This window comes from Aquarana catesbeiana, linkage group LG13 (genome assembly GCF_042186555.1).
Source record: "Aquarana catesbeiana isolate 2022-GZ linkage group LG13, ASM4218655v1, whole genome shotgun sequence".
Classification (NCBI taxonomy): domain Eukaryota; kingdom Metazoa; phylum Chordata; class Amphibia; order Anura; family Ranidae; genus Aquarana; species Aquarana catesbeiana.
In genome coordinates this window covers 220,304,222-220,328,354 of record NC_133336.1, presented here as the reverse complement: position 1 = coordinate 220,328,354, position 24,133 = coordinate 220,304,222, and the positions used below count along the sequence as shown (strand labels likewise).

The 24,133-nt window shown below is 48.2% G+C and overlaps 1 protein-coding gene across 2 annotated transcripts; it reads right to left on the bottom strand.

Annotated features, from left to right (window-relative positions):
* Positions 1-1,069: 1,069 nt before the first annotated feature.
* LOC141116674 (protein S100-A13-like) lies at positions 1,070-23,862 on the bottom strand. 2 transcript variants are annotated; one of them, XM_073609066.1, is made up of 3 exons: positions 23,706-23,862; positions 4,671-4,826; positions 1,070-1,346 (listed from the first exon to the last, which is right to left on the bottom strand). In XM_073609066.1, the coding sequence occupies exons 2-3, from the start codon at positions 4,818-4,820 to the stop codon at positions 1,212-1,214; spliced, it is 285 nt and encodes a 94-aa protein (XP_073465167.1). In that variant the 5' UTR covers positions 4,821-4,826; positions 23,706-23,862; the 3' UTR covers positions 1,070-1,211. The 2 variants fall into 2 exon arrangements, with proteins under 2 accessions (XP_073465167.1, XP_073465168.1); XM_073609067.1 differs by lacking the exon at positions 23,706-23,862 and adding an exon at positions 15,502-15,650.
* Between the last annotated feature and the right edge of the window lie 271 nt (positions 23,863-24,133).

Here is a 24,133-nt window from a genome sequence, read left to right as displayed (position 1 = left end):
GGGCTCTCAGTACAAGACCTGGGGAACTCAGTACAAGACCTGGGAACTCAGTACAAGACCTGGGGCTCTCAGTACAAGACCTGGGGCTCTCAGTACAAGACCTGGGGCTCTCAATTCAAGACCTGGGGCTCTCAGTACAAGACCTGGGGCTCTCAGTACAAGACCTGGGGCTCTCAGTACAAGATCTGGGGCTCTCAGTACAAGACCTGGGGAACTCAGTACAAGACCTGGGGAACTCAGTACAAGACCTGGGAACTCAGTACAAGACCTGGGGCTCTCAGTACAAGACCTGGGGCTCTCAGTACAAGACCTGGGGCTCTCAGTACAAGACCTGGGGCTCTCAGTACTAGACCTGGGGCTCTCAGTACAAGACCTGGGGCTCTCAGTACAAGACCTGGGGCTCTCAGTACAAGACCTGGGGTACTCAGTTCAAGACCTGGGGCTCTCAGTTCAAGATCTGGGGCTCTCAGTACAAGACCTGGGGAACTCAGTACAAGACCTGGGGTTCTCAGTACAAGACCTGGGAACTCAGTACAAGACCTGGGGCTCTCAGTACAAGACCTGGGGAACTCAGTACAAGACCTGGGGAACTCAGTACAAGACCTGGGGAACTCAGTACAAGACCTGGGGAACTCAGTACAAGACCTGGGGTTCTCTGTACAAGACCTGGGAACTCAGCACAAGACCTGGGGCTCTCAGCACAAGACCTGGGGAACTCAGTACAAGACCTGGGGCTCTCAGTACAAGACCCGGGACACTAAGTACAAGACTTGGGGCACTCGGTACAAGACCTGGGGTACTCAGTACAAGACCTGGGGTACTCAGTACAAGACCTGGGGCTCTCCGTAGGACTTGGTGCACTCCGTAGAAGACTTGGGGCACGTGCTATGGGTGCCAGGTTCTAGGTCTTGCCCATGGTAGACCCCAAAGTTTGCTCTGTGCATTGTGAATAATAAACTCACAATTTTTTTCATCCTTTGGTATATCTAAGTGCTGCTGATCTCATGCAGCCTCTTTGAAGCCATTTCCAGTCTACAGGCACTCCAGTGATGGCTAGTAACAGTATATGTCAGAGCTATATAGCTATTTTATTAGCATAACAATACATAAGACACAATTCACAAAAGCGGTTTCATTTTATTAAAATAAACAAAAATGAGAATGCATTCCGATGGCTTTGTTCCTGGTGGCTCCGCCCTCTCCGTGGCTCTTCACTTCTTTTTGGCTTTGATCTCTTTCTTGGTCTCCTTGGCCAGCTCTCCGATGAGTCTCCAGAACTCGTTAAATTTCAGCTCCTGGTCCTGATTAATGTCCAACTCCTTCAGCTTGTCCTCCAGGGAGACGTCCTGAGGAAGGGAGGAGAGGTTAGCGAAACATGGCAGCAGCCTGGTCATGCAACACCTACTGATACCAGGGAGACTAGCTCAGTGATCTCTGTACAGCACTGCGGTATATGTCAGAGCTATATAAATGTATAATAATAATAATAATAATAGTGTGTGACTGTGGGGGAGGGGACATTAGAGTGTAAGCTCCTCTGGTACAGAGACTGATCTGACTGGCTCAGTGATCTCTGTACAGCACTGCGGTATATGTCAGAGCTATATAAATGTATAATAATAACAGTGTGTCAGACCAGAGGTCACCGACCCCCAGCCCCCAGGGGGCCCCCGCTGGAAGAGTGGACTTCTGTTTGGTGGTATTGATTGGAGTTGGGGAGATGAATTGGCTCTCAGAGAACGTGGCGGGAAGCCACAGGGAACAAGCCGGCTCTCACACTCCTGGACAAAGCTCACCTGTCCTCCCCCCGGGCAGGAAAACGAGGACATTGTTCCTGATGTATAAACACGTCAGGGGTGGATTGAATGACCTGAACTTCTCGGTGTAATGGAACCATTCATAGAGGGGCGTCTGACAGATTCCAGATGGAATTCCTCATTCTGGGGGGAAGGTATTCCCCTGCGCACAGCCACCTTCCTCTCAATCCTCCAACAAGGCAGCTCTCTTAAAGCAAAACTCCAGACAAAAATGTTTTGTTCGGCAAAAGACGGGGGGAGGGTTTGAACCCTTTACCAATAATAAAAAATAGAAGCTGCCTGTATTGGGGCTTTAAAGTGGAACTCTACCATGGTGACATATCTGATGCCGAGGAGGGGGATGGGCACATTGCTCTAGAGGAGTATATCTGTGCAGGCTCTTGATGTATACAGTATATTACCAAAAGTATTGGGACACCTGCCTTTACACGCACATGAACTTTAATGACATCCCAGTCTTAGTCCGTAGGGTTCAGTATTGAGTTGGTCCACCCTTTTCAGCTATAACAGCTTCAACTCTTCTGGGAAGGCCGTCCACAAGGTTCAGGAGTGTGTCTATGGGAATGTTTGACCATTCTTCCAGAAGAGCATTTGTGAGGTCAGGCACTGATGTTGGACGAGAAGGTCTGGCTCGCAGTCTCCTCTCTAAAGTGTTCTATCGGCTTGAGGTGAGGACTCTGTGCAGGTCAGTCAGGTTCCTCCACCCCAAACTCACTCATCCATGTTTTTATGGACCTTGCTTTGTCCACATCATTTGGTGGAGGGGGGATTATGGTGTGGGGGGATGTTTTTCAGGGGTTGGGCTTGGCTCCTTAGTTCCAGTGAAGGGAACTCTTAAGGCATCAGCATATCAAGACATTTTGGACAATTTCATGCTCCCAACTTTGTGGGAACAGTTTGGGGATGGCCCCTTCCTGTTCCAACATGACTGCCCACCAGAGCAAAAAGCAAGGTTCATAAAGACATGGATGAGCAAGTTCGGGGTGGAGGAACTTGAATGGCCTGCACAGAGTCCTGACCTCAAAAATGGGAGCGTGGAAATGTCCAAAATGTCTTGGTATGCTGACACCTCAAGAGTTCACTTCACTGTAACTAAGGGGCCAAGCCCAACCTGAAAAACAACCCCCACACTATAATCCCCCTCCACCAAATGATTTGGACCAGTGCACAAAGCAAGGTCCATAAAGACATGGATGAGCCAGTTTGGGGTGGAGGAACTTGACTGGCCTGCACAGAGTCCTTACCTCTCAATAGAACACCTTTGGGATGAATTAGAGCAGAGACTGTGAGCCAGGCCTTCTCATGCAACATCACTGCCTGACCTCACAAATGTTCTTCTGGAAGAATGGTCAAACATTCCCATAGACACACTCCTAAACCTTGTAGACGGCCTTCCCAGAACAGTTGAAGCTGTTATAGCTGCAAAGGGTGGGCCAACTCAATATTGAACCCTACGGACTAAGACTGGGAGGCCATTAAAGTTCATGTGTGTGTAAAGGCAGGCGTCCCAATACTTTTGGTAATATAGTGTATCTGGGCTACATCCACATTTACAGTCATCTATGGAATATTACAATGCTGCACTCAGCTGGGTGGGGGGTGGGAGGGGGCTCTTTATAATGGTGCACTTAGCTGGGCAGGGGGTGCTTTTTACAGTGGTGCACTGGGTTGGGTGGGCAGGGAGGGCCCTTTTATAATGGTTGGGTAAGGAGGGAGTTTTTAAATTGGTGTACTAGTTGGGTTGGGGCCCTTTTATAATGGTGCACTTAGTTGGGTAGGGGATCTTTAAAGTGGGGCACTGCAATGGGTGAGGGGCCTTTTCATAATGGTGTACTAGGGTTGGGTGGGGGGCCCTTTTATATTGGAGTAAGTTGGGTGGGGGCCCTTTTATAATGGTGGACTAGGCTGGGTTGAGGTGCACTCTTTAGAATGGTGCACATGACTGGGTGATCGGGCCCCTTTATAATGGTGCCCTGGGTTGGGTGGGGGCCACTTTGTGGGCTTCGTAGATCTTTGGCGTGCTTTGTATTGGGGAGTAGGTGGGAGCTCTAAGGAGGGGGTGTGGCTTAGTATATCTTTGGTGTGACTTTTATTGGGGAGTACATGGGAGCTCTCAGGAGGGGGTGTGGCTTAGTATATCTTTGGCGTGACTTTTATTGGGGAGTACATGGGAGCTCTCAGGAGGGGGTGTGGCTTAGTATATCTTTGGCGTGACTTTTATTGGGGAGTACATGGGAGCTCTCAGGAGGGGGTGTGGCTTAGTAGATCTTTGGCAGCGTATTTGTATTGGGGAGTAGGCGGGAGCTCTCATGAGGGGGCGTGGCTTTGTAGATCTTTGGCAGCGTATTTGTATTGGGGAGTAGGCGGGAGCTCTCAGGAGGGGGTGTGGCTTAGTAGATCTTTGGCAGCGTATTTGTATTGGGGAGTAGGCGGGAGCTCTCAGGAGGGGGCGTGGCTTAGTAGATCTTTGGTGTGACTTTTATTGGGGAGTAGGTGGGAGCTCTCAGGAGGCGGTGTTGGCTTAGTAGATCTTTGGTGTGACTTTTATTGGGGAGTAGGTGGGAGCTCTCAGGAGGGGGTGTGGCTTAGTAGATCTTTGGTGTGACTTTTATTGGGGAGTAGGTGGGAGCTCTCAGGAGGGGGCGTGGCTTAGTAGATCTTTGGCGTGATTTTTATTGGGGAGTAGGTGGGAGCTCTCAGGAGGGGGTGTGGCTTAGTAGATCTTTGGTGTGACTTTTATTAGGGAGAAGGTGGGAGCTCTCAGGAGGGGGCGTGGCTCAGTAGATCTTTCGCATGACTTTTATTGGCTAGTACATGGGAGCACTCAGAAAGGGGTGGGGCTTGGCTGCTCACCTTCATTAGACCTGGAAGCTCTTTGGCCACCAGACTGTTGAACTCGCCCTGCGTCAGGGTCTCCTTCTTGCCCTCCTCGCCGGCGTGTTCGAAGAAAGTGGTCACGATGGTGACGATTGCGCGTTCCACCTCTGTCTGTGCGGCTGCCATGTTAAGCTGCAGGGAGAGAGAGAAGAAAGGGCGGGGTCAGATGGGGAGGAGAGAGGGTGGGGAGAAAGGGGGCGGGGCTTACAAGAATCCAGAGGAAACAGGTTTTCAGCTGGTCACACACTGTTACTATTTCATACAATGTGTACAATCTCCATGTGTTACAATACTACCATCAACTCACAACACTCACACACCAGGATGAGGAAACTTCTCAAAAAAGTGACAGTTATTATATAAAAAAGTGACAGTTATTATATAAAAAAGTGACAGTTATAAAAAAAGTGACATTTATAAAAAAATTTGTTCTTATTAAAAAAGTGACAAGAGTATCAGCATGCAGAGACATAGTACACAGAGTAATAGTGAACAGAAATATAGTACTCAGAGTAACAGGGAGCAGAGACATAGTACAGAGAGTAACAGGGAGCAGAGACATAGTATAGAGAGTAACAGGGAGCAGAGACATAGTATAGAGAGTAACAGGGAGCAGAGACATAGTACACAGAGTAACAGTGAACAGAGACATAGTACAGAGAGTAACAGGGAGCAGAGACATAGTACAGAGAGTAACAGGGAGCAGAGACATAGTACACAGAGTAACAGTGAACAGAGACATAGTACAGAGAGTAACAGGGAGCAGAGACATAGTACAGAGAGTAACAGGGAGCAGAGACATAGTACAGAGAGTAACAGGGAGCAGAGACATAGTACAGAGAGTAACAGGGAGCAGAGACATAGTACAGAGAGTAACAGGGAGCAGAGACATAGTACAGAGAGTAACAGGGAGCAGAGACATAGTACAGAGAGTAACAGGGAGCAGAGACATAGTACAGAGAGTAACAGGGAGCAGAGACATAGTACAGAGAGTAACAGGGAGCAGAGACATAGTACAGAGAGTAACAGGGAGCAGAGACATAGTACAGAGAGTAACAGGGAGCAGAGACATAGTACAGAGAGTAACAGTGAACAGAGACATAGTACAGAGAGTAACAGGGAGCAGAGACATAGTACAGAGAGTAACAGGGAGCAGAGACATAGTACAGAGAGTAACAGGGAGCAGAGACATAGTACAGAGAGTAACAGGGAGCAGAGACATAGTACAGAGAGTAACAGGGAGCAGAGACATAGTACAGAGAGTAACAGTGAACAGAGACATAGTACACAGAGTAACAGTGAACAGAGACATAGTTCACAGAGTAACAGGGAGCAGAGACATAGTATAGAGAGTAACAGGGAGCAGAGACATAGTACACAGAGTAACAGGGAGCAGAGACATAGTATAGAGAGTAACAGTGAACAGAGACATAGTACAGAGAGTAACAGGGAGCAGAGACATAGTACACAGAGTAACAATGAACAGAGACATAGTACACAGAGTAACAATGAACAGAGACATAGTACACAGAGTAACAGGGAGCAGAGACATAGTATAGAGAGTAACAGTGAACAGAGACATAGTATAGAGAGTAATAGGGAGCAGAGACATAGTACACAGAGTAACAGTGAACAGAGACATAGTACAGAGAGTAACAGGGAGCAGAGACATAGTACAGAGAGTAACAGGGAGCAGAGACATAGTATAGAGAGTAACAGGGAGCAGAGACATAGTATAGAGAGTAACAGGGAGCAGAGACATAGTATAGAGAGTAACAGGGAGCAGAGACATAGTATAGAGAGTAATAGGGAGCAGAGACATAGTACACAGAGTAACAGTGAACAGAGACATAGTACAGAGAGTAACAGGGAGCAGAGACATAGTACACAGAGTAACAATGAACAGAGACATAGTACACAGAGTAACAATGAACAGAGACATAGTACACAGAGTAACAGGGAGCAGAGACATAGTATAGAGAGTAACAGTGAACAGAGACATAGTATAGAGAGTAATAGGGAGCAGAGACATAGTACACAGAGTAACAGTGAACAGAGACATAGTACAGAGAGTAACAGGGAGCAGAGACATAGTACACAGAGTAACAGGGAGCAGAGACATAGTACAGAGAGTAACAGGGAGCAGAGACATAGTATAGAGAGTAACAGGGAGCAGAGACATAGTATAGAGAGTAACAGGGAGCAGAGACATAGTACACAGAGTAACAGGGAGCAGAGACATAGTACAGAGAGTAACAGGGAGCAGAGACATAGTATAGAGAGTAACAGGGAGCAGAGACATAGTATAGAGAGTAACAGGGAGCAGAGAAATGGTACTCACTGTATCCAGATGATATATAGTACACGCAGTAGCAGGAAGCAGAGACTGAATACTCAGAGGGGGAAATTTCCTAAAACTGGAGAGTGCAGAATCTGGTGCAGCTCTGCATGGCGGCCAATCAGCTTCTAACTTTAGCTTCTTTAATTAACCACTTAAGGACCGAGCCTCTTTCTGAGATTTGTTAATTACAAGTTAAAAACTGTTTTTTTTTGCTAGAAAATTACTTAGAACCCCCAAACAATATATCTTTTTTCTAACACCCTAGAGAATAAAATGGTGGTCGTTGCAATACTTTCTGTCACATCATATTTGCGCAGCGGTCTTACAAGCGCACTTTTTTTGGAAAAAATACACTTTTTTTAAATTAAAAAATAAGACAACAGTAAAGTTGGCCCATTTCTTTTTATATTGCGAAAGATAATGCTACGCCGAGTAAATTGATACCCAACACGTCACGCTTCAAAATTGCGCCCGCTCTTGGAATGGCGACAAATTTCTACCCTTAAAAATTTCCATAGGCGACGTTTAAAAAATTCTACAGGTTGCATGTTTTGAGTTACAGAGGAGGTCTAGGGCTAGAATTATTGCTCTCGCTCTACCGATCGCGGCTCCCACCATCCCTGTACTGTACTCATTATGAGGGGCTCCCCCATCCCTGTACTGTGCTCATTATGAGGGGCTCCCACCATCCCTGTGCTGTGCTCATTATGAGGGGCTCCCACCATCCCTGTGCTCATTATGAGGGGCTCCCACCATCCCTGTGCTGTGCTCATTATGAGGGGCTCCCACCATCCCTGTGCTGTGCTCATTATGAGGGGCTCCCACCATCCCTGTACTGTGCTCATTATGAGGGGCTCCCACCATCCCTGTGCTCATTATGAGGGGCTCCCACCATCCCTGTGCTCATTATGAGGGGCTCCCACCATCCCTGTGCTGTGCTCATTATGAGGTTCCCCCCATCCCTGTACTGTGCTCATTATGAGGGGCTCCCACCATCCCTGTACTGTGCTCATTATGAGGGGCTCCCACCATCCCTGTACTGTGCTCATTATGAGGGGCTCCTCCCATCCCTGTGCTGTGCTCATTATGAGGGGCTCCCACCATCCCTGTGCTCATTATGAGGGGCTCCCACCATCCCTGTGCTCATTATGAGGGGCTCCCACCATCCCTGTGCTGTGCTCATTATGAGGGGCTCCCCCATCCCTGTGCTGTGCTCATTATGAGGGGCTCCCACCATCCCTGTGCTGTACTCATTATGAGGGGCTCCCACCATCCCTGTGCTCATTATGAGGGGCTCCCACCATCCCTGTGCTGTGCTCATTATGAGGGGCTCCCCCATCCCTGTGCTGTGCTCATTATGAGGGGCTCCCACCATCCCTGTGCTCATTATGAGGGGCTCCCCCATCCCTGTGCTGTGCTCATTATAAGGGGCTCCCCCCATCCCTGTGCTGTGCTCATTATGAGGGGCTCCCACCATCCCTGTACTGTGCTCATTATGAGGGGCTCCCCCATCCCTGTGCTGTGCTCATTATGAGGGGCTCCCCCATCCCTGTGCTGTGCTCATTATGAGTGGCTCCCCCATCCCTGTGCTGTGCTCATTATGAGGGGCTCCCCCATCCCTGTGCTGTGCTCATTATGAGGGGCTCCCACCATCCCTGTGCTCATTATGAGGGGCTCCCACCATCCCTGTGCTCATTATGAGGGGCTCCCCCATCCCTGTGCTGTGCTCATTATGAGGGGCTCCCACCATCCCTGTGCTCATTATGAGGGGCTCCCACCATCCCTGTGCTGTGCTCATTATGAGGGGCTCCCACCATCCCTGTGCTCATTATGAGGGGCTCCCACCATCCCTGTGCTGTGCTCATTATGAGGGGCCCCCACCATCCCTGTGCTGTGCTCATTATGAGGGGCTCCCACCATCCCTGTGCTCATTATGAGGGGCTCCCACCATCCCTGTGCTGTGCTCATTATGAGGGGCTCCCCCATCCCTGTGCTGTGCTCATTATGAGGGGCTCCCACCATCCCTGTGCTCATTATGAGGGGCTCCCACCATCCCTGTGCTCATTATGAGGGGCTCCCACCATCCCTGTGCTGTGCTCATTATGAGGGGCTCCCCCATCCCTGTGCTGTACTCATTATGAGGGGCTCCCACCATCCCTGTGCTCATTATGAGGGGCTCCCACCATCCCTGTGCTCATTATGAGGGGCTCCCCCCATCCCTGTGCTGTGCTCATTATGAGGGGCTCCCACCATCCCTGTACTGTGCTCATTATGAGGGGCTCCCCCCATCCCTGTGCTGTACTCATTATGAGGGGCTCCCACCATCCCTGTGCTGTGCTCATTATGAGGGGCTCCCACCATCCCTGTGCTCATTATGAGGGGCTCCCACCATCCCTGTGCTCATTATGAGGGGCTCCCCCCATCCCTGTGCTGTGCTCATTATGAGGGGCTCCCACCATCCCTGTGCTCATTATGAGGGGCTCCCACCATCCCTGTGCTGTGCTCATTATGAGGGGCTCCCACCATCCCTGTGCTCATTATGAGGGGCTCCCACCATCCCTGTGCTGTGCTCATTATGAGGGGCTCCCCCATCCCTGTACTGTACTCATTATGAGGGGCTCCCACCATCCCTGTACTGTGCTCATTATGAGGGGCTCCCACCATCCCTGTGCTGTGCTCATTATGAGGGGCTCCCCCCATCCCTGTGCTATGCTCATTATAAGGGGCTCCCACCATCCCTGTGCTGTGCTCATTATGAGGGGCTCCCCCATCCCTGTACTGTACTCATTATGAGGGGCTCCCACCATCCCTGTACTGTGCTCATTATGAGGGGCTCCCACCATCCCTGTACTGTGCTCATTATGAGGGGCTCCCACCATCCCTGTGCTGTACTCATTATGAGGGGCTCCCACCATCCCTGTGCTGTACTCATTATGAGGGGCTCCCACCATCCCTGTGCTGTGCTCATTATGAGGGGCTCCCACCATCCCTGTGCTGTGTTCATTATGAGGGGCTCCCCCATCCCTGTACTGTGCTCATTATGAGGGGCTCCCACCATCCCTGTACTGTACTCATTATGAGGGGCTCCTCCCATCCCTGTACTGTGCTCATTATGAGGGGCTCCCACCATCCCTGTGCTGTACTCATTATGAGGGGCTCCCACCATCCCTGTGCTGTGCTCATTATGAGGGGCTCCCCCCATCCCTGTGCTGTGCTCATTATGAGGGGCTCCCCCCATCCCTGTGCTCATTATGAGGGGCTCCCACCATCCCTGTACTGTGCTCATTATGAGGGGCTCCCACCATCCCTGTACTGTGCTCATTATGAGGGGCTCCCACCATCCCTGTGCTGTACTCATTATGAGGGGCTCCCACCATCCCTGTGCTGTACTCATTATGAGGGGCTCCCACCATCCCTGTGCTGTGCTCATTATGAGGGGCTCCCACCATCCCTGTGCTGTGTTCATTATGAGGGGCTCCCCCATCCCTGTACTGTACTCATTATGAGGGGCTCCTCCCATCCCTGTACTGTGCTCATTATGAGGGGCTCCCACCATCCCTGTGCTGTACTCATTATGAGGGGCTCCCACCATCCCTGTGCTGTGCTCATTATGAGGGGCTCCCCCCATCCCTGTGCTGTGCTCATTATGAGGGGCTCCCCCCATCCCTGTGCTCATTATGAGGGGCTCCCACCATCCCTGTGCTCATTATGAGGTTCCCCCCATCCCTGTGCTGTGCTCATTATGAGGGGCTCCCACCATCCCTGTGCTGTGCTCATTATGAGGGGCTCCCCCCATCCCTGTGCTGTGCTCATTATGAGGGGCTCCCCCCATCCCTGTACTGTGATGACTTCCTGGGTTTTTAACTTTTAGTTTTGTTAACTTTTGTAACAATAACGAAAGTTTGTTATCATAAATTTATAAGTTCGTAAATAAAATTTCGTATTTCGGATCCTTACGAATGTACGAATTTCCGATTCATACAAGACTAATTGCACATGTCTAGAAAAACACCTGTCAGTGACCGGCCCCCCAGCCCCCCCACTTATACTTACCTGAACCCTCGAACTTGACCTGTCGGGGGTGCGCTCTCTCTCTGCCCGGGGATCCCGGCCTCTTGATTGGATAGACTGAAAGCAGCATAGCCATTGGCTCCCACTGCTGTCAATCAGATCCAATGATGTGGGTACCAGGGGGCGGGGTTGAGTCCGGCATTCATGTCTATGGACACCGAATGATGGACTCGGGAGCGCTCCCGCAAGGTAAACCCCCCCCGGGAGAGCACTTCTCCTAGGGGGGTATCTGATGTGGGGAGGAGCCATGGAGGGACCCCAGAAGAGGAGGATCGGGGCCACTCTGCAAATGGAGCCGCACAGTGGAGGTAAGTATGATATGTTTGTTATTTAAAAAATAAAAAAAAACCTTTAGTGTCACTTTAAGCTTTGACAATTAAGACCTGGAAGCTGACTGGCTCCCATACACAGCCGCACCGGATTTTGTACTCTCCAGTTTTAGGAAATTAATCCCTAGAGTATCAGTGAACATAGTATACAGAGTAAAATTAGGCAGAGACATAGTACACAGAGTAATAGTAGGTAGAGACATAGTACACAGAGTAACAGGGAGCAGAGACATAGTACACAGAGTAATAATAGGCAGAGACATAGTACACAGATTAACAGGGAGCAGAGACATAGTACACAGAGTAATAATAGGCAGAGACATAGTACACAGATTAACAGGGAGCAGAGACATAGTACACAGATGAACAGGGAGCAGAGACATAGTACAGAGAGTAACAGGGAGCAGAGACATAGTATAGAGAGTAACAGGGAGCAGAGACATAGTACAGAGAGTAACAGGGAGCAGAGACATAGTACAGAGAGTAACAGGGAGCAGAGACATAGTACAGAGAGTAACAGGGAGTAGAGACATAGTACAGAGAGTAACAGGGAGCAGAGACATAGTACAGAGAGTAACAGGGAGCAGAGACATAGTACAGAGAGTAACAGGGAGCAGAGACATAGTACAGAGAGTAACAGGGAGCAGAGACATAGTACAGAGAGTAACAGGGAGCAGAGACATAGTACAGAGAGTAACAGGGAGCAGAGACATAGTACAGAGAGTAACAGGGAGCAGAGACATAGTACAGAGAGTAACAGGGAGCAGAGACATAGTACAGAGCGTAACAGGGAGCAGAGACATAGTACAGAGCGTAACAGGGAGCAGAGACATAGTACAGAGCGTAACAGAGTAATAGTAGGCAGAGACATAGTACACAGATTAACAGGGAGCAGAGACATAGTACACAGAGTAATAATAGGCAGAGACATAGTACACAGAGTAACAGGGAGCAGAGACATAGTACACAGAGTAACATGATGCAGAGACATAGTACACAGAGTAATAGTAGGCAGAGATATAGTACACAGAGTAACAGGGAGCAGAGACATAGTACTCAGAGTAAATGCAAGCAGAGACATAGTACACAGAGTAACAGTGAACAGAGACATAGTACACAGAGTAACAGGGAGCAGAGACATAGCACAGAGAGTAACAGTGTGAAGGGTAACAATGTAGGAAAGCAGAGATATAGTACACAGAGTAATAGTAGGCAGAGACAGGGAGCAGAGACATAGTACAGAGAGTAACAGGGAGCAAAGATATAGTACACAGAGTAACAGGGCGTAGAGACATAGTGAAGGGTAAAATGTAGGAAAGTAATATAAGGAGGTAACACTAAGAATATGAGAAGTAACAAGAGTCATAATTGTGGTAACATTGAGCATAGTAACAGTAAGAAGAGTAAATGCAGAATTAAACTGTGAAAAGCAATAAGTAGCAGAGGAATAGTGAGCAGTGAGAAGGGTAATAGTAGAGTATCGATGAGAGGGGTGATAGTAGAGTATCGATGAGAAGGGTAATAGTAGAGTATCGGTGAGAGGGGTGATAGTAGAGTATCGGTGAGAGGGGTGATAGTAGAGTATCGATGAGAGGGGTGATAGTAGAGTATCGGTGAGAAGGGTGATAGTAGAGTATCGGTGAGAAGGGTGATAGTAGAGTATCGATGAGAGGGGTGATAGTAGAGTATCGATGAGAGGGGTGATAGTAGAGTATCGATGAGAGGGGTGATAGTAGAGTATCGGTGAGAAGGGTGATAGTAGAGTATCGGTGAGAAGGGTGATAGTAGAGTATCGATGAGAAGGGTAATAGTAGTGTATCGATGAGAAGGGTGATAGTAGAGTATCGGTGAGAAGGGTGATAGTAGAGTATCGATGAGAAGGGTGATAGTAGAGTATTGATGAGAAGGGTAATAGTAGTGTATCGATGAGAAGGGTGATAGTAGAGTATCGGTGAGAAGGGTGATAGTAGTGTATCGATGAGAAGGGTGATAGTAGAGTATTGATGAGAAGGGTGATAGTAGTGTATCGGTGAGAAGGGTGATAGTAGAGTATTGATGAGAAGGGTGATAGTAGTGTATCGGTGAGAAGGGTGATAGTAGAGTATCGGTGAGAAGGGTGATAGTAGAGTATCGATGAGAGGGGTGATAGTAGAGTATCGATGAGAGGGGTGATAGTAGAGTATCGATGAGAGGGGTGATAGTAGAGTATCGATGAGAAGGGTGATAGTAGAGTATCGGTGAGAAGGGTGATAGTAGAGTATCGGTGAGAAGGGTGATAGTAGAGTATCGATGAGAAGGGTAATAGTAGTGTATCGATGAGAAGGGTGATAGTAGAGTATCGGTGAGAAGGGTGATAGTAGAGTATCGATGAGAAGGGTGATAGTAGAGTATTGATGAGAAGGGTAATAGTAGTGTATCGATGAGAAGGGTGATAGTAGAGTATCGATGAGAAGGGTGATAGTAGTGTATCGATGAGAAGGGTGATAGTAGAGTATCGATGAGAAGGGTGATAGTAGTGTATCGGTGAGAAGGGTGATAGTAGAGTATCGATGAGAAGGGTGATAGTAGTGTATCGGTGAGAAGGGTGATAGTAGAGTATCGGTGAGAAGGGTGATAGTAGAGTATCGGTGAGAAGGGTGATAGTAGAGTATCGTGAGAAGGGTAATAGTAGAGTATCAGTGAGAAGGGTGATAGTAGAGTATCGATGAGAAGGGTGATAGTAGAGTATCGATGAGAAGGGTGATAGTAGAGTATCGTGAGAAGGGTAATAGTAGAGTATCAGTGAGAAGGGTGATAGTAGAGTATCAGTGAGAAGGGTGATAGTAGAGTATCGATGAGAAGGGTGATAGTAGAGTATCGGTGAGAAGGGTAACAGTAGAGTATCGGTGAGAAGGGTGATAGTAGAGTATCGGTGAGAAGGGTGATAGTAGAGTATCGGTGAGAAGGGTGATAGTAGAGTATCGGTGAGAAGAGTAACAGTAGAGTATCGGTGAGAAGGGTGACAGTAGAGTATCGGTGAGAAGGGTGATAGTAGGGTATCTGTGAGAAGGGAGATAGTAGAGTATCGGTGAGAAGGGTAATAGTAGTGTATCGATGAGAAGGGTGATAGTAGAGTATCGGTGAGAAGGGTGATAGTAGAGTATCGGTGAGAAGAGTAACAGTAGAGTATCGGTGAGAAGGGTGACAGTAGAGTATCGGTGAGAAGGGTGATAGTAGAGTATCGGTGAGAAGGGTGATAGTAGTGTATCGGTGAGAAGGGTGATAGTAGAGTATCGGTGAGAAGGGTGATAGTAGAGTATTGGTGAGAAGGGTGATAGTAGTGTATCGGTGAGAAGGGTGATAGTAGAGTATCGGTGAGAAGGGTGATAGTAGAGTATTGGTGAGAAGGGTGATAGTAGTGTATCGTGAGAAGGGTGATAGTAGAGTATCGGTGAGAAGGGTAACAGTAGAGTATCGGTGAGAGGGGTGATAGTAGAGTATCGGTGAGAAGGGTGATAGTAGAGTATCGGTGAGAAGGGTAATAGTAGTGTATCGATGAGAAGGGTGATAGTAGAGTATCGGTGAGAAGGGTAACAGTAGAGTATCGGTGAGAAGGGTAATAGTAGTGTATCGGTGAGAAGGGTGATAGTAGAGTATCGGTGAGAAGGGTGATAGTAGAGTATCGGTGAGAAGGGTGATAGTAGAGTATCGGTGAGAAGGGTAATAGTAGTGTATCGATGAGAAGGGTGATAGTAGAGTATCGGTGAGAAGGGTAACAGTAGAGTATCGGTGAGAAGGGTAATAGTAGTGTATCGGTGAGAAGGGTGATAGTAGAGTATCGGTGAGAAGGGTGATAGTAGAGTATCGGTGAGAAGGGTGATAGTAGAGTATCGGTGAGAAGGGTGATAGTAGAGTATCGGTGAGAAGGGTGATAGTAGAGTATCGGTGAGAAGGGTGATAGTAGAGTATCGGTGAGAAGGGTGATAGTAGAGTATCGGTGAGAAGGGTGATAGTAGAGTATCGGTGAGAAGGGTGATAGTAGAGTATCAGTGAGAAGGGTGATAGTAGAGTATTATTAGAGTATCACCTGGTATGAGGAGAGTGATGTGGCCCTCACTGTGTCCTGCTCTCAGTCTGCTCTCTGCGCTCAGAATGACCAATTTCTCCCCTGACAGAGGATCTATGTATCCCCACCACACCCCCCAGTCCTGGCACTACAACAGTGCCCTCTGTTCTGCTGGACTGACAGGGGCCAGTGTGTACCATGGGGGGCCGCACACCGCCCCCAACCACAGCCCACCTCCCATTAACCCCTCACTGCCTGAGGTGTACCAGGGACTTCATAATTTAACAACTAACACTCTGTGTACCCCAATACACTTCTGTGTACTATAACTGTCACCTCCAATCTGATACCTGTGTACCCCAATATACTCCTGTGTACTATAACATCACCCCTGACCTGATACCTGCCCCCTGTGTACCCCAATATACTCCTGTGTACTATAACATCACCCCTGACCTGATACCTGCCCCCTGTGTACCCCAATATACTCCTGCATATTGTAATGACACCCCTGACCTGATACTTGTCCCCTGTGTACCCCAATATACTCCTGTGTACTATAACTATCACTCCTGACCTGATAATTGTCCCCACTATCCTCCTGTGTACCATAACCATCACCCCTAACCTGATACCTGCCCCCTGTGCACCCCAATATACCCCTGTGTTCTATAATCATCACCCCTGACCTGATACCTGTCACCTGTGTACCCCAATATACACCTGTGTATCATAATGATACCCCTGACCTGATACTTGTCCCTTGTGTACCCCGATATACTCCTGTGTATTATAACATCATCCCTAACCTGATTCCTGCCCCCCTGCACCCCAATATACTCCTGTGTATTATAGTATCATCCCTGACCTGATAGCTGCCCCTTGTGTACCCCAATATACACCTGTGTATCATAATGTTACCCCTGACCTGATACTTGTCCCTTGTGTACCCCAATATATGCCTGTGTATTATAGTGTCACCCATGACCTGCTACCTTCCCCCTGTGTACCCCAATATACTCCTGTGTACTATAACATCACCCCTGACCTGATACCTGCCCCCTGTGTACCCCAATATACTTCTGCATATTATAATGACACCACTAAACTGATACTTGTCCCGTGTACCCCAACATACTCCTGTGTACTATAACTATCACTCCTGACCTAATAATTGTCCCTTGTGTACTCCAATATACTCCTGTGTATTATAATGTCACCCCTAACCTGATTCCTGCCCCCCTGTGTACCCCAATATACTCCTGTGTATCATAATGTTACCCCTGACCTGATACTTGTCCTCTGTGTATCCCAATATACTCCTGTGTATTATAACATCACCCCTGACTTAATTCTTGCCCCCTGTGTACCCCAATATTTTCCTGTGTACTATGACCATCACCCCTGACCTGATACCTGTCCCTTGTGTACCCCAATATACTCCTGTGTATTATAATGTCACCCGTGACCTGATACCTGCTTCCTGTACACCCCAATATACATCCCCTCCTATGTACCATAACTGTGATCCCCCCATCTGATACTTGTGTTCTGTGTACCCCAATATACCCCCATTTTCTAGGTACCAAATATACATCTATTTCCTGTGTCACTTAACCCCCCCATCTGATACCTCCCCCCAATATCCATCTGTCCCTAGTGTACCATCACTGTCACCCCTTCTGTATACATGAAGAGGAACAATCAATGGATTGCACCCCCCCACACACACACATAAAGATCAATACAATGTCTGGATGGCTTATCATGTAACTGTTGTAGAGCTCCCTCCGCAGGAGGCGCTTGGTATGACAGGTCCTCTATTCTCCTCCATGACTCTGCAACTGCTTAGTCCTGTCTGACCTTCCTGGATATGTCTTAGCATGCTGCAGGGACCTGGGTTAGCTTAGGCATTAGTGTAATACCACAACGGTATTATCACCCAGGACATATGCCACAAGCTGCTTGACGGTAGGTAAAGTAAATATAATTATTGCAGGGCAAGCAAAATGCAATGCATAGAACAGTGAACAAGGCAATAAATACGTTCGATTAACAGACGGGAATAATAGCCTCACCTCTGGCCATTAACTTACACCGCAATAAGGCTAAGCCCCATTAGACTACACAACATTGGTAAGAACAGCATCAACCGTGGAAGCATGAATGACATAAAAAAAGTCTCATTGTAACTGTTGGCAATAGCTATTCAAAAAAAAGTCCCAGAGTGCACTTTAAGAATGGGTAGGTGTACACATTCCTCAGAGGGATGCCCCTGGGAAGGGCAAGTACCTGGTGCCCTAAGCAGCATATTTAGGCTGGCTAACACTGGTGCTCATCTGTAAGGTGGTGCACATGAAGCTATCCCTTTAGACTACATCTACAACTCATGATACATTAGTGTGATGGTCAGTGGGAAGAATGGTCCTTACACTTGTGATCATTGAGAAGAATTTCCCTCTTACAGATAGCTAAAAAGATCAATGGCGTCAGTGGGAACTTATCTAAGAGGCAGAAATTGCTCATTGCTCAAGGAACCCTTAGCAACTTCAGAAGAAACCCTTGAATTCCATGGAACCCTGGTTGAGAAACTGCTTCAAACAGAAGGGCTGTTAAGTAAAGGGCAGTCTCTGTTGGCGTTAACTGTGGGCAGTAGGGGATTAGGCTGGGTTGTTCAGCTCACTACTCCTGGCAGGCAATGGATCCGATCCCATACGCTTGGCAGTTGGTTGTCCCAGAAGGTCTCAGTCCTTACGATCAGGCCCTAACTGGCTGTAGGCATACACAAAAACAGGCCTCCCAGCTCTTTGATTAAGCCTCTTAGATCTGTTGTAGAGACCCACGGCTCCAAAGTCTGCACAGCTCTGGCTCAGCATTCAGGAATCCGGTCCTCCTTCAGGCCCTCAGTGGCTCAGGCTCAGCTCTCACAAGTTGTCTCTCCCAGTGGGAGCATAGACCCAGAAAGCAACAGGTCTGCACTCTCTTATTCCCCACCCACCACTGACCAGACCTCAATTGCCCAAGAAAAGCTCCTGCTCTGCCCTCCCGTGTGTCCAGGGACATGTGGGTGTTGTAGTTCAGAGCCCCTCTCAGGTGCACCATGGGTGCTCCTTGAAGACTACATCTCCCATGTTCCTTTGCGGTCGCCTCATTAGGCAGCAGACCTGGCTACACTGGTTTTATCTCAGCAGTCACCCACAGCCACTAATGGGCGAATGTACAAATATTTCCATACTCCAACCGATTGAAATCATGGAAGCTGCACCAATGGTCACTTCCCAGTAAATGATAAACAATAACCAAAAATCTGACCAGCTGGTCTTATCCCAGAGTTCATCTTGATGCCCCTGCATTGGGCCCTCCAATAAATTACCTGAAACGTCCAGAAGAAATCTCTAATGAATAGGTCATTAGGGCCCCTGACTGTGAGAGCGTCATGGCTGCCCTACCTACCACCAGCCCCCACAATCCTATAAAGGTCTACTGATGGCACTGTGCAACCAAAAAAAGAATCCAAATTTTAGCACGGTGACCGGCATGTTCATTGAATGTGTTCATTGTGGTCAGTAGACGTCACTTAGGTGAGGCCTGGAGCAAGCCAAGCTTGTCCAACACAGCGTTACTTTTCCTACGTGTCATAGGTGTTTCAAATATTCAGTAATACACACTTACTAAAAACGCACTACAGATTCTGAGCAGAAAGACTTCTATGGAATCGGTGGTGAAGTTCACCCACTGTCCCTGAGGCGGGTGCTTCATGACCGTTCTGGTCAAACCAGTTCAGCTATTTTCATGGGCTTTTCACCTAATTTTTCCTCTTTCTCTTGTCAAGTATGATAGGAAGAGTTACAAAAATACCGGTACTTATCAAACACCCCTTGAATGCCAGAGAACTTGTTTTTGGCACCAGGTTCCCAGCATTGTAAGATCTCAGCTCAGGAGGGATATAATGTTCCTAGAACCTCATAATGTAAGTGCTCCATCACAGGGGTTAACCAGCATTAGGTATTAGGGCTTATGGTTAGGATATGGTCGCATATTTTCAGTGCTGTATGTATGTAATGTGCATTGCGGTTCAGCAGCTCGTCCATTTTAAATAGCCTACCAACTTGACACAATTGATTTAATAATGGACTAGCAACTGCAGTGATGTGATCATGTTAATATACTTAAAAAAGAGACAACATTACAAATATCTGAAATCTGCCTGAGTAAAGGTTACAGTGTGGAGGGTTAAGTGTCATGGTTATATTAAGTGGGGTCAGGTTGTTTATTAAGAGTTGGGGTCAGACAGAGTGAGAGTTGAGTGTTGGGGTCAGATAGGGAAAGGGTTGAGTATTGGGGTTAGGTTGTGTGTTGTGGCCAAATAAGGGAAGGGTTGAGTGTTGGGGTCAGGTTGGTTGGGTATTGTTTGTTGGATCAGGTTGCGTGATGGTTGGGTGTTGGATTCAGATAGAGGAAGGGTTGAGTGCTGGGGCCAGTTAGGACAAGGGTTGCATGTTGGAGTAATTTAATGGAGGGTTAAGTGTTGGGGTCAGTTAGGGTTGAGGATTGATTATTTATTTAGATTGAGTTGAAGGGTTAAGTGTTGGGGTCAGGTTGGTTGAGGATTGAGTGTTGGGGTCAGAAGAAGGATTAAGGGTTAGGATGAGATAAAGGAAGAATTGAGTGTTGGGCTCAGATAGGGAAGGGTTGAGCATTGGGGTCAGATAGGGAAAGGGTTGAGTGTTGTGGTCAGGTTTTGTAAGGGTTAAGTGCTGGGATCAGATAGGTGAGGGGTTGAGTGTTGGGGTCAGGTTGGTTGAGGACTGAGTTTTCAGGTAAGACAGAAGGAGGGTGGAGTGTTGGGGCCAGGTTGGGTGAGGGTTGAGTGCTGGGATCAGACAGAGGAAGGAGTAAGGGTTAGGATCAGATAAGGGAAGGGTTGAGTGTTAAGGTTAGGTTGTGATATTTGTGTGTTAGGTACTAATAAGGGCTAGGATTAAGTGTTGGGCTCTAATAGGGAAGGGTTGAGCGTTGGGGTCAGATAGGGAAAGGGTTGAGTGGTGTGGTCAGGTTGGGCGAGGGTCAAGTCCTGGGGTCAGATAGGGAAAGGGTTGAGTGTTGGAGTCAGATTGAGACATAAGTGCTGCGGTCAGACAGAGGAAGGATTGAGGGTTAGGATCAGATAAGGGAAGGGTTAAGTGTTGGGGATAGATTGTGTGAGGAATGAGTGTTAGGATCAAATAAGGGAAGGATTAGGTGTTGGGTTAGATAGGGAAAGGGTTGAGCATTGGGGTCAGGGTAGGTAAGGGATGAGTGCTGGGGTCAGGTTAGTTGAGTGCTGATTGTTGGATTGAGGTTGTGTTAGGGTTGAGTATTGGGTTCAGATAGGTGAGGTTATGAGTTTTGGAGTTAGATTGGTTGAGGATTGAGAGTGAGGATCAAGTAAGGGAAGGGTTAAGTGTTGAGGTTAGGTTGTGTGAGGATTGAGTGTTAGAGTCAAATAAGGGAAGGACTTAGTGTTGGCTCAAGGAAGGGTTGAGCTTTGGGGTCAGGAGGATAGTTAAGGGTTGAGTGCTGGGGTCAGGTTGGTTGGAGACTGATTGTTGGACCAGGTTATGTGAGGGCTGCATGTTGGAGTCAGATAGTGAAAGGGTTGAGTGCTGGGGTCAGATAGGTTAGGTCTTAAGTGTTGGGAGTCAGAGCAGTTGGAGATTGAGTGCTGTGGTCAGACAAAAGAAGGATTAAGGGATAGGATCAGATAGGGGAAGGATTTATTGTTGGGGTTAGGTTGCGTAAGGATTGAGTGTTAGGATCAAATAAGGGAAGGAATGAGTGATGGGCTGAGATAGGGAAAGGGCTGAGCTTTGGGGTCAGGCTAGGTAAGGACTGAGTGCTAAGGTCAGGTTAGTTGAGGACTAATTGTCTGATCAGGTTGAGTGAGGGCTGAGTGTTGGGTTCATTCCTGGGGTCAGATAGGTGAGGTTTTGAGTTTTGGAGTTAGATTGGTTGAGGATTGAGGGTGAGGATCAAGTAAGGGAAGGGTTAAGTGTTGAGGTTAGGTTGTGTGAGGATTGAGTGTTAGAGTCAAATAAGGGAAGTACTGAGTATTGGGCTCAGGGAAGGGTTGAGCTTTGGGGTAAGGAGTATAGTTAAGGGTTGAGTGCTGGGGTCAGGTTGTTGAAAGACTGATTGTTGGACCAGGTTGTGTGAAAGGGTTAAGTGCTGGGGTCAGTAATGGCAAGGGTTGAATGTTGGGGCCATTTAGAAGGAGGGTTGGGTGTTGGCATCAGTTAATGTTTTGGATTGATTGTTGGGGTCCGGTATGGGAAGGGTTGAGTGTTGGGATTACTCAGAGGTTGAGGATTGATTGCTGAGGTCAATGGGGGGAGCTGAGAGTTGTGGCCAGGAACTGTTCTAGGTATACCACAGACACACCTATGGCACAGACTTATGGCACCACCAAAACGCAATAGTGATTAACATTCTACACCCTCCCGAAGAGTCACTAATTTGGGCACCCATGTATACCAAGACTGCAGCACACCCCTCAGGACAGACTCTGCTTGCTCCAGACCCATCCATCCTTCACCACTTAGAGAGTCATTAACCCAAAATGACTTTGCAGGTCACAGGTCCTATGCTGGGATGACAGCCCCCCCAAAAACTTCCTCAAGGACCCCCATAGTGGTTTCTGTATTTGGCACAGAAAAACCATCCTATGAAAATGTAGCGCTGGTAGATTTATGATCTACCATCTGATAGGTAAATTTAGTGAATTGCTCGTTAGGGGAGTTAGATTTGCCTCTGTTCCAGCTTGGCTGACGTTGCGAGTGGTTCCACACTGAGCCGGTGGGTGTCGCTGTTACCAATGGCTGGTGTTGGAAGGGCAATGTGTCGAAGCATATGGGTGCTCCTCTGTCCCGGAGACAACTCGGTGGAGGTGGTCCTCAGAGTTGCATTCTGGGAGTGAGTATTTATGGGACAGACGCCATGTTTTGGGGTTCGTTTTACAGCCACCTGCTGGCCCTCCTGGCCAACAGGTATGCGTTAGAGTGCTACCTCATGGTCCTCCCTTCCAGAGGCTCGCGCCACTGCGGCACAGGGGTGGGCCCAGAGGCATGTCTGGTGCCTACCACAGCAGCCGAGGAATGGTCCTGAGCTGTCTATCCAGAGTGAAGAAGCTGGACAACTGAGAAGATCCTAGGGGAGGACCTGTCATGGAAGGATCATGCAGAGTGTTGGTCTGGAGAGGGGCCTGGTGACTCGGTTGGAGGACGTATCCTAAAGTAGTTCTACAGCATAATACTGCCGGGTTGGCTTAGAGGTCCAAGTACTGTGTCTGACATTCACCGCAAAATTTAATACATCCTGTGGCAGAGGATCGTACGGGTTTATTTCAATCAAGTCTGTGGCAGAGACTTTTGTTCGTGCTACATACTGGCTGCTAGGCAAGTGAGAGAGGCCTATCCAGGCGAGCAAAGATTGTGTCCCACAAGGGGATTGCATCCGATTACAATATTCAACTTTAAAGGACGTTCTCCAGAATCCTAAAGAAAGGTATTTGAGCTTCCCTGCAGCTTCCCTCCTGCCTCTTTCCTGCTACTTCCTTTGTTACTTGGTTCAATAAAGCATTGAAAACGTACTCAAGTGTTGGTGCTTTTATCGTCCAGAGGTAAACTCAACGGAACCCTAGACCCGTTGCCGGTGAAACAGGGGTGTCGAGAGTGAAGGTAACAAGCCCACTTAAACCAGCAGCTCCACTGAGAGTTAGTGCTACAAAAGGAATTGCAGTGATTGGTCACACCGCTAAAAAAAGAAACACCCTAAAAGCAAACTGGAAGCTTTGGTTGGGGAACTATTTTTGTCTAAAAAAGATCCAGTTGGGCCACCGGCAAAGACAAATTGTCATGCCAACAGCTCAACGTGGCAGTCCATGGGAGTGCTCTGGGGCCCGGCTCGAGATACATTGTAACTTCTGCAGGAAGCATTTAGATACATTGAATGTACTTTTTATAAAACTGCTGCGTCAGCAGCAGCTGATGTCGACAAAGAGAGTAAACAGGGGGCCACGTACGGGGCCCCATCAGACGTAGTGACGCCCCCCCCAGCATGGCTCATGCACATGGCCCATACAAGCCAAGACAGTTAACCCCATGTGTGCTGGACCTTCATGCATTTTAAAGGAGCAGTCTCCTGGAGTGGATCAGATGGTACACTTCCTACATTTAAGTCGTACTTACAGGCACTGCGGTGTAGCCAAGGCTCCGGTCCCTTTAAGCCATTCCTGGCCTGCCGAAAAACAGGATGTTTGAGGTGTGTTAATGGGGAGGAGGAGGAGGAGGGGCCCTCAGCTGACTGCAGCCTCTTCATAGCTGGGAGTCACTTCCCAAGGAAGATTCCTGACTCCCAGTTGTAATGGGGAGCGGCAGGCAGCAGGGGGCGGCACGGAGACCGTATAGGGTGGCACATCATTAATAATGGATCTGCGGGACCTTGTCCTTTAAAATTAAATGTTAATTATTGACAAGGTCATTGTCCGCTGCTGGGATAAGAGAGAGAGACAAATTAGTAGAGGAACCTGAGATACCACCTGGAGCTCAGGGACACTGAGGGGGGGAGCTCGCAATCTAACCGGGGGGGATCAGCTGTAACCCATGGGGAATATTTA